This window comes from Gracilinanus agilis, chromosome 2 (assembly GCF_016433145.1).
Source record: "Gracilinanus agilis isolate LMUSP501 chromosome 2, AgileGrace, whole genome shotgun sequence".
In the NCBI taxonomy this organism is placed as follows: Eukaryota; Metazoa; Chordata; class Mammalia; order Didelphimorphia; family Didelphidae; genus Gracilinanus; species Gracilinanus agilis.
Window position 1 is genome coordinate 133,101,662 of NC_058131.1, and position 13,522 is coordinate 133,115,183.

At 37.2% G+C, this 13,522-nt stretch overlaps 1 protein-coding gene across 1 annotated transcript in view; it reads left to right on the forward strand.

The window, feature by feature from the left end:
- The first annotated feature begins 4,363 nt into the window (after window positions 1–4,363).
- Window positions 4,364–13,522, forward strand: part of SPTLC3 (serine palmitoyltransferase long chain base subunit 3) — a 233,573-nt gene continuing 224,414 nt past the window's right edge. The window contains exon 1 of the mRNA XM_044660720.1: window positions 4,364–4,480. Within this exon, the coding sequence (XP_044516655.1) occupies window positions 4,364–4,480 (117 nt within the window). The remainder of the gene's footprint in view (window positions 4,481–13,522) is intronic.

Here is a 13,522-nt window from a genome sequence, read left to right on the forward strand (position 1 = left end):
CATTCAGGATTTGCATTCAGATTTTCCTAATTCCATGTCCAGATCCACTGTACCACCACCTGCCTCACTGATACCTTGTGATTGCCAGTCTGAGCTTCCCTTGATTCAATGATCAGATGAGTTGAAAGAAGAAGGTTCCCTCATATGACAAGGCCTTATATGACTGCTACACTAGTCTTTTTCCAGTTCTTATTCTCCTAGACTTGCTTCCATCTTTGACACTGTCAAACACCCCCTCCATCTAGATACTCTTTCCTTTCTTTTCTTCTTTAAAACTACTTTTTCCTTTATTCTCTTCCTATCTATTTACTCCCAGGCTCCTTTGCTGTTTCACCAGACATTTCCTCTCCCTTAAAAGTAGATGTCTCTAAAAGTTCCCCGCCCCAAGTGCTATCCTTTTTGTCTCTCCATGCTTTCTCTCTCACTGATTTGATCCGCTCTTGTGGGCTTCATTATTATCTCTATGAACATGACATCCAAATTTACTCATTCTTCTCTAGTTCTCTCCTAAACTTCACTTTTAAATGGCCAGCTACCTACTCCAAATAGATATGCCAGAAACATCTTAACTTCAACATTTCCCAAACAGAGACCCCTTATTTTTTCATTCTCTATGTTTAATCTGTTGCCAAGGCCTGTCAATTTTACTTTCTGTGCCCTTCATACGTTAATTCTTTTCTAAGCCTTTCATAAAAAAATTAAAACCTTACCTTCTGCCTTAGAGTCAATACTAAATATCAGTTCTAAGGCAGAAGAGGGATAAGGGCTAGGCAATTGGGGTTAAGGCATTTGCCCAAGGTCACACTGCTAGGAATTGTCTGAGGCCATATTTGGACCCAGTCCTTCCAAAACCAGGCTTACCACAGTGGATAGAACTGTGCTACATAGGTGCCCCCTTTAATAAAAATTTTAAAACCAAACTTTAAAGCTGCACTAAGGAAATGAAAGCTTTGCCCAAGAAGCACAGAAGACTGGTTAGGATTCCCCTCATTTTAGTGTTAAGTTAGTAGCAATAGAATAAAGAAACAATAAACAACAACAACAAAACAAGCAAAAAATAAAACCTCCAATGTAGTGTCTTTGGGGTTAGTAATAAAACAATGTTTATTTTCAATTTCACATGATGATTTAATGTTCCCTTTACTCCCCATAATTATTTTTGTGAAATTTTATTGCAATTACTCAAGAGATTTTTTTTGTCAATGCCTATTAATCTCTTCATTAGGATCATGGAAAATTCAAGTATGGCAATATGGGTCCTTATGCCCCCCACCAAATCCTAATCTTGTAGTCAGTTGTGGTTACTGATGAGCCTCAGTGTCTGACTAGACCTGTCCTTAGACAAGAGATAAGCGCAATCAATCAACAGGATAGCTCTTGGAGCTTTTCTAGATGGTACCTGCCAAGATTATGGTCTAGTAGCATGCAAAACAAAATAAAACAAAACAAAACTAGAAGACAGTTGATTCACAGAAATACTCAGACTCCACACTAGAGACAAGGAAAATGACTACCAGAAAGGTATTGGTTATGTTTAGGACACAGGGATAAAGTTTTACCTTTGTGAGAAAATTCACTACTTAGATTTTGCTACAAGCTAGAAATCATATTTCTCCCATCACTTTTGAAAAATACTTCTTGTTTTTAATCTGTTCTTTCTGAAACCACTGTCACTGGAACCTACTGCTAACGATATCCATTCAACTGGAATCATCTGTATTCTGAAAATTTCACCAAGCCACATTCTTCACAAAATATAAATGTTTTCATAGATTGGTCCTCATACATTGATTCCTTGATGTCTTCTACATTTATTATAGATTAAAATGTTCAGTTAAAGATGGATAGGTTTCTCAGACTGATCTAGACCAGACTTCATTTCTCTCATCTCTGTTTTCCTCTCTTCCTCACTGTACCAACCTCCTAATACCAATTGATTCGTTGTTCTAATCCAGTTCAGTCTTCCAGTGATATCTATTAAAACTGACCACTTACCTTAACTTCATTTTGCTCCACTAGGACTGCATTGAGCAAATAAGGTTGAAAAGAAACAGTTTCATACAGGAAATTCACAGGCTGTAATCTGTCTTCCTCAGTGTTGGGGCTTTTAAATTTATTTAATTATTTGTTTGTTTTACAACTTTGAGTAATCTAATTTTTAGAAAATTTTTCCATAGTTACATGATTCATGCTGTTATTCTCCCCTCCAACACTCCCAACCCTCCCTACCCCTATTGGGTCTTTCTTACTTAAACCTTTATTCTCTGTCCTAGAAACAACTCTAAGACCAAAGAGCAATGGTTAGGCAAACAGAGTTAAGTGACTTGCCCAGGGTCGCACAGCTAGGAAGTGTCTAAGGCCATATTTGAAGCCAGGTCCTCCCAAATACAGCCTCAGTATTGTTTTATTGGTGGTTGATTTTATTGTTGTTGTTCTAACAGTGTTCACAATCTATTGAAAAGTCTCATATTTTTCCTTCATTATAAAATGAACTTATTAGAAAATGTATATGTTTGTTAATTCAGTCTTTTATGATTCTTGAAGACTGAAAAATCTTGTTCAATATTTGTATTAAGTGTCTCGAACTATGTCCCCTAGACCTAAAGCCATTATTCTCTTAAAGCAAGCTGTGCTCTCAGTTTGATTTAGGAAGCAATATACTTTCATATGCCACTAGAATTTGATAATTTGATGCATATGCAATGCACATAGTTTTAGGGTTTAGATCAGGGGTCGCCAATCTTTTTGGCTGTGAGATCCATAAACGCCACATTTTTTTAAAATGTAATTTTGTGAGAGCCGTACAGTGCTCACAGTGCACAGTCCTGTAACAGTGTGAGCTCCTGTAACAGTGCCTGAAAAAAATTGACTTTATGGCTCCTGCAGAAAGAGCCATACGTTGCCGGCGCCTGGTTTAGATAAATCGAGCAATCCAAAGTATACAATCAATAAAGAATGAGGGGAAATTTAGGAGGATGTAACTCTAGCAATGTAAGCAATTAGTGATAGAAGGAATTTGACTTCTGAAGATAATTGTTCATTGGTGATTATAACAGTTCATAGTAAACAATTTTAGGTTTAGCCTAGGATTTGCCCAAGTTGTCTGGGTAGGCATTACTTTATTTTTTTATTAATCCCTGTATTAATTAATTAAGTTAATATATCTGAGACTCTGCATCATGTATTAACTTGCTAAGAATCAGTTCCTTTACTTTGCAGACAGAAACTGAGGTAAAGAGGACTAAATGACTAACTTGCAATCATATAAATATGACCCAACAAACTATTTTTAAAACTATATTATTTGCTTCTCAAATTATGTAAGACTATTAAATCAAGTGATATGGATTTTCTTATTTTAAATTCCTTATCTTATAGACTTTACTATTTGATGAGTTTGAATTGCTCATGTCATAAGCAAAATGTAAATCATAGATCCGGGTTTTATTTCAGTTTGAGACTAACTGTGTGACCTTGCCCACCCAGTCTAAGTTAACTTATCTATAAAATCAGGAGGCTGAATGATTGCTAAGATCTTTTGCTTAGATAAGACAAGACAAAACAAACTTGACCATCATTATCATTGTGTGCAAGCTTTAACCATTAGAAAAAGCATTAGAAAAACAGAAACATTTTCTCTATTACTTTAATTAACCAATTCTAGAAATGTTAATGGGAAGGTTTTGTTTGAGTTAGTGATTACAACACTCCTGAAACTGACCCAAAGGAGAGAAAGGTGGGAAGAAAACTTTATTTGAAATTGAGGGCCTCAGTTCAACCCTTGATTTTCTCACATATTTGTCATATAACCTTGGTCAATCCTCTAAATCTCAGTTTCCTCACCTTTAAAATTTAAAGGTTGTATTTGATGACTCTAAGGTGTCTTATATTCCAAATTATGATACTACAATTGCAAACATGAGGTATGAAGGGAAAAGACTAAGTGATGGAGTAAACAATTTTGAACAGACTAATTCAGAGACCTTGTGTCTTTAAATGACTCTCCACCTCCTTGCCCGCCCACTTTTATTTAACCTACAAGATACAGTAGACTGAGCTGGCTGTCTTTGTTGGTGCTAGGAACCAGAAAGAGCATTAGTTTTAGAAATAGGTTAGTTGCTATGGAGCCTGCATTCTGACTTATTGGGGTGGGAGGTGTGTAAAGGTAACAGTTTGTTTTTAGTTTCAAAGATCTGGCAAAAAGATAGGCAGTCGCTCCTCTTCTGGAAAAGCTTGACAGACCAGTAGGATTCCTTTTAAGGCTCAACCCAAAACTTTTATCCCATCATTCACTAACTTCAAACGCCAAGATCCCGGAGAAATTCTGGAAGAAGAAAACTTGACAGGACCATTGATTTAACAAATGGCTAATCCAGCAGGTGGTACTATCAGTAATGGAAAATTTCATAATCACCAGAAACAGAGTAATGGCTCCCAAAGTGGAATTCATAAAAGAAATGGGATCATTAGAGACACACAGGTAAGAACCAACTTTCTTTTTCTTGCTTTACTTGAATGAACTCTGCTGAACTCATTGGGGACTATTCAGTCACCTGATAAACAATTTAGGATTGTCCTTTCTCTACAATGGATTAAGTATATATTCCTATTTCATTTTTATTCTTCTAGCTATCACTTGCTTTGAAATTTTCTCAAGTGAAATTGTGTAGAAGATTGGATAGAATTTTCTCTATAAAGAAGAGAAAAAATTATCCACACATTTCTATGCCAGGAGAGCCCTCTAATCTTTTATTTTCTCTCTCAAAATTTGAGACTGAAGTGGGGCCAAAGCATAAGAGAGGACCTTACTTGATCCAAAATACCTTTGGTTCCCCAGGTCTATGCATGTTGTACATTTGGAAAAGAAAACAGAGCAAAAATGGAATGAAAGTAAAATCCTTTTGGCTGAAAGTATGTAGTATGAATGGCATTTTGCCCAGGTAAATAGCAGTGCATTGTCAGTGGAAGAATGAACTACCTGAGTTTATTAGTGACAACATTGTTAGGGCTTAAAACTTAGCTTTAAACCAAATTCCCATTAAGGTTCTTACACCCTAGAGCATTCCTTGCTTGGGAGTTCCAGGAAGTAGAGTTTCTGGACAATGGACCAGCAGGTGTCTCAACAGTACCTTTAAAACTTATTTGTCTGTGTGTGCCTTCTTGTAAGCTCTTCATATCCTGCTGAGAGAAAGCCTTTCATTCAAATAATTTAAACAGACCAAATATCCACCCTTGAAAGCAGTTTACTGGGGGCAGCTGGGTGGCTCAATGGATTGAGAGCCAGACCTAGAGATAGGAGAACCTGAGTTCAAATGTAGCCTCAGACACTTCCTAGCTGTGCAACCTCAAGCTAGTAACTTAACCCCCATTGCCTAGCCCTTACCGCTCTTCTGCCTTGGAACCAATACTATGTATTGGTTCCAAGACAGAAGGTAAAAAAAAAAGAAAACGAAAGAAAGCAGTTTACTGAAGGCAACATTATAACTAAGTCAAATATTTGTAAAAAAGCACTCAGATGATTTCCCTTATGAATCCAAGAGAAGAAATGCATTCTGGAAATATTAATATCCGGATTCATAGTAATCCCACCCACCTATTTGGGACATCCTACAGAATGTATTTCTACTTAGAATTATGGTAGTGAATTGTGAAACTTAGGGCCCAAAGGGACAGTAGGGTAATTTCATCTAACCTGCCTATTTTACAAATAAAGGGTTAAACAAATTCTCCAAGCTCTAACAATAGGTGAGGGAGGAGAAGGAGTAAAACATATTTCTCCACACCAACTTGCCTCAGAAGAAAGATTTTTCTTCAGGTACAGTAGCAGCCAAAGCCATCTACCTACTTTCATGGTATGTGGGATCTCCCCTGGAAATTCCATAAAATGCCAAATTGTTCACTGGTAAGAACAGGAGAAAAATCATTTTGCTCTAGGGCCTAGTAACAGGTGACTTAGCTTCTTGGCTCCTAGTCAAGTAGGCAAATCTGTAGAGGGAAGAGGAATAGCTCAATGCTATGTGGAGAGAAACAGAATCCTTTTTGAAAGTGATCGAGGTGAAAATGGTTGTGAAAATGGTCATGTCTGGAAAACAAAGAAAAAGTGTAATAAGGTCAAAGTTGCTGCTTAAGCCTTAGCACCAAGAGGACAGATGCTTTAGGATGGAGGTTATGAGGCCTTTCATAGCACAGGGTGGCATAGTTGGGACTTCATCTGAGTTTAAGAGAAAGGTACCTGGAAGCTGTTCTCATTTCCCATCTGTGCAGCTTGTGGAACAGGAGAGTCATCCCTGAGATTTGATTTGGATTCCCTACTCGATCCAGGCAAAGCAAAATCCCCATGGTCAGACAATCACCAAGAATTAATTCAGACTACGAAAAAGAATCTGCAGATTAGTCAACAGGTATCTACAATGGACTGATTGATTGTCCTGAGGGAGTTGACCTACTTGTCCTGTACTGTAGTCTGATTTATATAGGGCTGATTTGAGAAGGGACTGTCATTGTCATCATTAGAGTTTGTTCTACAAAGCTTCTGGAGGAAAAAGGCAAGAATATTATCAGGTCAGGCAGCTAGGATGTTTGGCGGATAAAGAGCCAAGCTTGGAGACACAAGGTACTGGGTTCAAATCTGTCCTTAGAGACTTTCTGGCTGTGTGACCCTGGCCAGTCACTTAATCTCAATTGCCTAGCCCTTACTTTACCACTCTTCTGCCTTGAAAGTGATACTTTGCGTCAACGCAAAGAAGGTTAACGTTTAAAAAAAAAAATAAAAGGAGGGAGGGGGTTACCAGGATTCATAAATGGAAAGGCTTTGGCTAAGGCTGGAAGACTAGGCTTCTGGAGGGAATAATTAAAGAACTGACCAAAGAATGGAAATATTCTTCTTGGATTTGTGGCTTCTAAAACAGAAGCACAAACCTTTAGGGCTGGAAATCTCAATTTCTCAAAGCAACTTTTGACATAATTTCACTTGATTTGGAGTTGTTCTAACAAGTTTGGAATTAGCTTCTGTCTGAAGTCCAAGGTCACTTGTGGACCTTGGGTAGAGTCAAGCTTGTTAAGGTAGGCAGAGTCATCATCATCATCATCATCATCATCATCATCATCATCATCATCATCACAATGCCAGGTTATAGATTAAATAGAATCCAGTGTTTATTAAGTGCACTAGAGATAAAAAGACAAAAATGAAGTAACCAATCCCTGCCCTCAAGGAGCCCACATTCTTCTAAGGGTGGGAAGATAGAAAGGGAAAAGATAAAACATCCACTTGTACAAATGATAAAAAAACCTTTTATTACCATATAAGTTTGTAAATGTTACTGTTTTAAATGACTCCATCTCTGTTTTGCTATCATCTAGTTGCCCAAGGACTCTAGCAAAACATTTCACTCCACCCATGGTTCCATAAACATAGTTCTGGTTTTCATCACTGATTACCTGAATGATATAAGCTCTTTCAATGAAAGGGACAAAATTACTCTTTTAGGGTTGTGTAGAGCCTAGGTACAAAGAACTCTATGCAGCTATGAGTCATCATTATTAGAACTTGTATTCCTCCTTTGACTCCTACAATAGGAGAAACAGATGTGCCTAGTGTTGCAATCCAGAGATTTAATAAGTATTATGTATAGAAACTAATTGTGGATTAACATAAGCACAATCATCTTTTTTCTCCTATTGACTAAACTGAATAGCACTACTTTCTCTTCTAGCCCTATCAATTTTATTAGGTCAGTGACTATGTTTCCCCTAGTTCCCAATAGAGTACTAGGTGGGGCTATTGGATTTGTGATTTATTCAGTATAGAATAGAAATAGTATAGAAAGACTGTTGTGATAAACTTCCTTTATCAATGTAGTCCAGCTTATTCTGTATAATTTACAATCTTAAACAGTGGGTTGGGAACTGAAAAGTTGGCTGTCACCAGCTGTCACTGGTACGCATTGTTGTAAGGTAGATTAATAAATTATTATTTAGGAGACTTAGGAGGTAGGGCTGAAGGATTCTAAATGGAATGGGGAAGCAGGAAGCCTCTCTCTCTGACAGACTCCATGGGGGTTGGGGACAAGTTGTAATTGACTCCTGGGAGACCTCAGAGGAAGTTGAGTCTGTACCCTGATTTCCTGGGATCCAGAAGGAAGACTGTCATCTGCCTGTGGGAGATTTTTGGTAGAGACTATTAATCCTAACCTGAGTTGCTGATTAACTTGGGCTGAGTTAGCTCCCAGACATACTCACCTGAAGGAGTACTGACTGAAGACATGGGAAAGCTGTACCATTGCTGGATTTTGACAGGTCTCAGCAGTAAGGATCCCACTTTCCATTCTGATCTCCATTGTGCCCTGCCCTGCTATAGTTGTAGCTTGGGGTAGATAAGTCCATTCCCTGGCCCTGAGGTTTTCCCATAGTCTGGTAGAATAGTAACCCCTTTTCCCTCCTTAGACTATAGTTTCCTTAAATTAAACTTGTTTATAAGCCCTCTTGTCTTTTACTTGCTGGGTTCACAGAATCCCTGTTCAGGTGGAGCAGGGTAACAGTTAAGGCCTAACTGTCATTTCCTCAAACAGCTAAACCCAGTTTCCCTGGCTTGTTTGGTCCCATACTATTGTCCATTCCTGTCTCCTACTCACCCTTATGAACCCAGATAAATATTTAAGTTAACTCCCCCTGGTTTTCCCCATAAGAGTTTGGCTGACCCAGATAGTGGGTTAAGAAGAGTACAGGAAGCTCACTCTTGAACACACAGAGCCAGACTGGAAGTGAGAGGATTCTGAACATTCCATGGAGGTATAGAGCCATTGGCTATGGGCTGAAAGTTCCCAGCCAGTGGTAAGCTACTCAGAACTGCTTACCTCCCACTCCAGTTCATTGATGAAATCTCTGAGTAAAGCCAATTTACTATCGAGGCTAGAATAGTCCCAGAAAAAGGGTTTTTCTTCATTTTTTTCCTCTGGAGTGGTTTTTCTCCTGTTTTTCTCCCCTTCTTGGTTTGTTGTATTAGTATTGTTTTTGTGGGATTACTGTTATGTGTGTTAGTTAATTATTTGTATAGTAGTGGAGTGCCATACCACTGGTACATTACCAAGTATGATAACAATGGAAGACATAGTGCACGAGTGTGTAATGATGTTTTGCAATCTGTTGCAATCTTTCTTTTGCATTGAAATGTATTCCCAAATATATAAAAATGGGGCTTGATTTTGAGAAAATAAGACCTGTGTGGGAGATAACATTACTAGATATGGTGGCACACATACTGTTGCTTTTGTTTTATGACTACATTATGTATAGGATGCATTGGTTGTTACAATGTATGGTGTACATGCTTAAGTTATAACTCAGTGGTTTACTAAAGAATCCGAATTGAAAATCATGATAAAGTTATAGCAGATTCAGGTAAACAATATTGAACTACATATGAAAAAAGATGAATTTCTGGACAACGAGTATGGTCAAGATCCTGGTAATGACGATAAATATGGTAATGAAGGTAATGATGGTAAAGTTGTTAAATCTGAATTTTCTAAGGCAGAATTGGAACAAAAGGTATTAAATAAGGGGGACAAACCGATTAACCTTTTTCCCCTACGCGACCTTCCAGGAGTGAAGGATGATGAGATTTTTCATGTGAGACAGGATACTAGATTTAGGACTGAGGATCTGGAGAATTTGAAAAGGAAAATCCCAAACTTCCATGATGATGCTGGCAAATTTGTTAAAATCTTTTGAGCATTTGTTAAGGCACATGACCCAGATTTTGAAGACTGTTGGTATGTTTTGGGGAAGATCTTGTCCAATTATGATAGAAAGAAGTTTGTAGAAGAGATGAGAAATACTGAAGGAATGACACCATGGCCTGTAGCCTGGAAGGAGCTGGATTTAAATTCAGTTCCAATTTACAGAATGCTTAAACAGGCAAGGAAATCATTAATTCAGGTAATGGAGGAAAATTCAAGATGCCCTAATGCTTGGTCAAAATTTGAAAAAGTGAGGCAGACTAATCAGGAGACACCAGCTACATTCTTAGATCACATCATTGAAGCTACAGAAATTTACTTGGGTCTCAATGTCCTGGAAGATACCACCATTGAGCATATTAAGCTCATATTTTTGAGAAATGCTGTTCCCCAGGTGAAGAAGTTTTTCAATGATAACTATCGAGATTGGGAACTTCTACGCCTGGATGAACTTAAACAAAAGGCCGCATATGTTTTTGCTCAGGAGAAGGACACAGGGAATGATGAAAAAGATGCAATGATTGAGGGCCTCAGGAGAGGCAAATAGTAGGGCAAATGAGAAGGAAATTAGTGAGATAAAAGCAGTGGCAGCTTTGAGGGCATCTGAAAAGAAAAATAATGCTAATAACTATAAGAATAATGCTAATGTAAATACAAGATACCAAAGATAGCAATCCTGTTATGAGTGTGGCCGAGTAGGACATTTTGCCAGAGAATGCATGTTTAGAAGAAGATCATATGGGCAGAGGTACAATAATAATAATAATGGATTTAATCAGTTTAATAATAATTATGGATTATTATGGGGAAATAATTGAAATAATGGACTTAATTATGGAAATGGCCAGCAAAATGTGTTCCAATGCCAAAATGCATACTGCCAGGGTGTTCAAGCTCCTAATACGGCAACCATGCAGGATTTCATAAAGGCTGGAGTATGGCCAAAGTACAGTCACATTGACCAGGGGAATGTTAATTATGGTAATCTGAATTGAGGGACAGCTTCAATATGAAGGTGTGCTCTAAATTCAAAAGTATATGAATCAAGGTAATGGGAATAAAGTGAATGTTGATGAGATTGTATGTGTTAAAGATAATGATAATGGAATTGTGGATAATGGGAATAGTGCACTTGGTGTTAATATTGATTTAATTGGTGATAACAAGAATTTAATTAATGATGATAATGAGTTGATCAGTGTTAATGTTAATTTAAATGGAATCAATGATAGTTTAATCAATGAGAATGATAATTTGAGGAGAATTAATGATAATTTAAATGGTGTTAATGTTAAATTATCTGAATTGATTACTGGTAATGGTGTAAATTGTAATTTAAGCAATGTTAATGGTAATTTACCTACTCGTAGTAGTAATTTAACTAGTGTTTGTAATAATTTGATTAAAATTAATGATGGTTTATATTGGTGTTGATAATAATTTGATTAGTGTTGTAAATTATTGTGAGAAAAAGAAAAATAGTGTTGTAAAAGGTGTTAGAAGTTCTAGTAAGTGTGGAATTAAGAAGAATAAAAGAAATCATGATTTGATTAAGGATAATTTGATTGTAAATAAGAACAATGATACCAGAATAAAGGTGAAAAGGACCAAAGGTGCAAAATCCTGGGAAAATTCTGTAATTCAAGACGATGTTAACTTGGATGCACAGGAAATAGCTGAGTTTTTTTCTGATGTTACTGTTTTAGCTCCTGTGTTGGAAACTTTCCAACCTCCCAATAGTACGGAACTGTATGTGTCTATAACTATTAGAGACCAGATTTACAATCTTCTCATCGATATGGGAGTGAGTAAATCAGTTTTGCAATGTTTTCCTGAGAATTGTAGAGCTGTTGGTATAATTGATGTAGTTGTTGCTACAGGCATAACTCAGAAAGTAGCTAAATTGCAACCAAAAATGGTAACTCAAGGACCCCTTTCTGAAGAACATGCATTTTTGTGTATTCCAGAATGTCCAATGAATCTTTTAGGAAAGGATTTACTATGTAAATAACAGGCTACTATCCAATGTACTGAATCTGGTGATATTTTTTTATATCTCCCAGAGGAATCTTTGAAGGCCTTTCCATTGCTTTTCTTAGATTCTAGCACTACAGAGGATGACCTAAGTGCCATCTATCCAATACCTGAGGATATACCTAAGGATTTGTGGTCAAGATCATCCATAGATGTTGGGATGCTAAAATCAGCAATTCCAGTCAGGGTGAGCACAAAGAAAGGACCAGTTCCTTGTGTGCCTCAATATCCCTTGACTTAGGAGGCAATAGATGGTATACGACCAATTATCGAGTCCCTAATCCAACAAGGGATAATAATACCATGCTTTTCTGAGTACAATACACTATTTTTGCCTATAAAGAAGCCAAAATTAGATGAAAATGGCATACCTGTTTATGGATATATTCATGATCTAAGAGCAGTAAATAATTATGTCATCAAAACTCATCCAGTTTTTCCAATTCCAGTTGGTATAATTTCTTCCATTCCAAGTCAGGCTAGATATTTCCCCTTGGTAGAGGTGAGATCTAAATGTAGGTTTTCCAGACTCCAAAGTCAGCCCTCTTTCAGCTAGCCCCAGCTAGCTCTCAGTTTAAATATAGAAGACATAATACACCTTTATTAAATTGAAAGGTAAAGAGTATTTGTTTTCTAGACCAGTGATGGGCAAACTACAGCCGGCAGCCAAATGTGGCCCCCTGAAATGTTCTATCCAGCTGTGGGACATTATTCCTAATCTGACGAATACAATGAGTAGGATACAATACAATGAGACCTCAAAAGAGTTGCCTTAGAAACTGACTGACAGATGAGCATTTCCTTTCCTTTGGCCCCCTCTTTAGAAAGTTTGCCCATCACCGCTCTAGATTACTGTATTCATGAAAAAATATTTTCTTATATTTGCTCTTTTCTCTCATAGAGAACTGATTTTATGCCAAAAAATGACAAAGAATTTGTTTCTCCCCTTTGGATTGCTCAGTCCAACAAACCTTTATGAAACATTTATTATGTGCAATGTACTATGATAGATGCTTAAGACACAAAGATAAAAAGAAAGAAAAAATAGTCCCTGCCTTTAATGAGCTTAAATACCACTTGGGGTATGGAATGAGGATGAAATATCTAAACAGTTATACATGATTATTTGAGGAGATAGAGAAGCCTAACAACTAAAGAAATGAGCAAAGGATTTCTTTAGGAGGTAGCCTATAAACTTATCCTCAGAGATTGTCAGAGATTATAATCATTCCATCAGTGCACATGAACTGGGAAGGTGCTAGGGAAATGAAGACAAAAATGAAACTGTTTCTGCCACTGAAAAACAAGGGTATTCCTTTCAATTGGGGAATGGCTGAACAAGTTGTGGTATCTGTTGGTGAGGGAATATTATTGTGCTCAAAGGAATAATGAACTGGAGGAATTCCATGTAAACTCGAATGACCTCCAGGAAGTGATGCAGAGTGAAAGGAGTAGAACCAGGAGAACATTGTACACAGAGATGGATACACTGTGGCATGTAATGTACTTCTGTGGAATGTAATGGACTTCTGTACTAGCAGCAATGCAATGATACAGGACAACTCTGAGGGAATTATGAGAAAGAATGCTATTCACATTCAGAGGAAAAACTATAGAAATAGAAACACAGAAGAAAAATAATTGCCTGATCACATGGGTGGATGGGGATATAATTAGCGATATTCACTCAAAATGAACACCCTAATGAAAATATCAATAATATGGAAATTGGTCTTGATCAATGACAC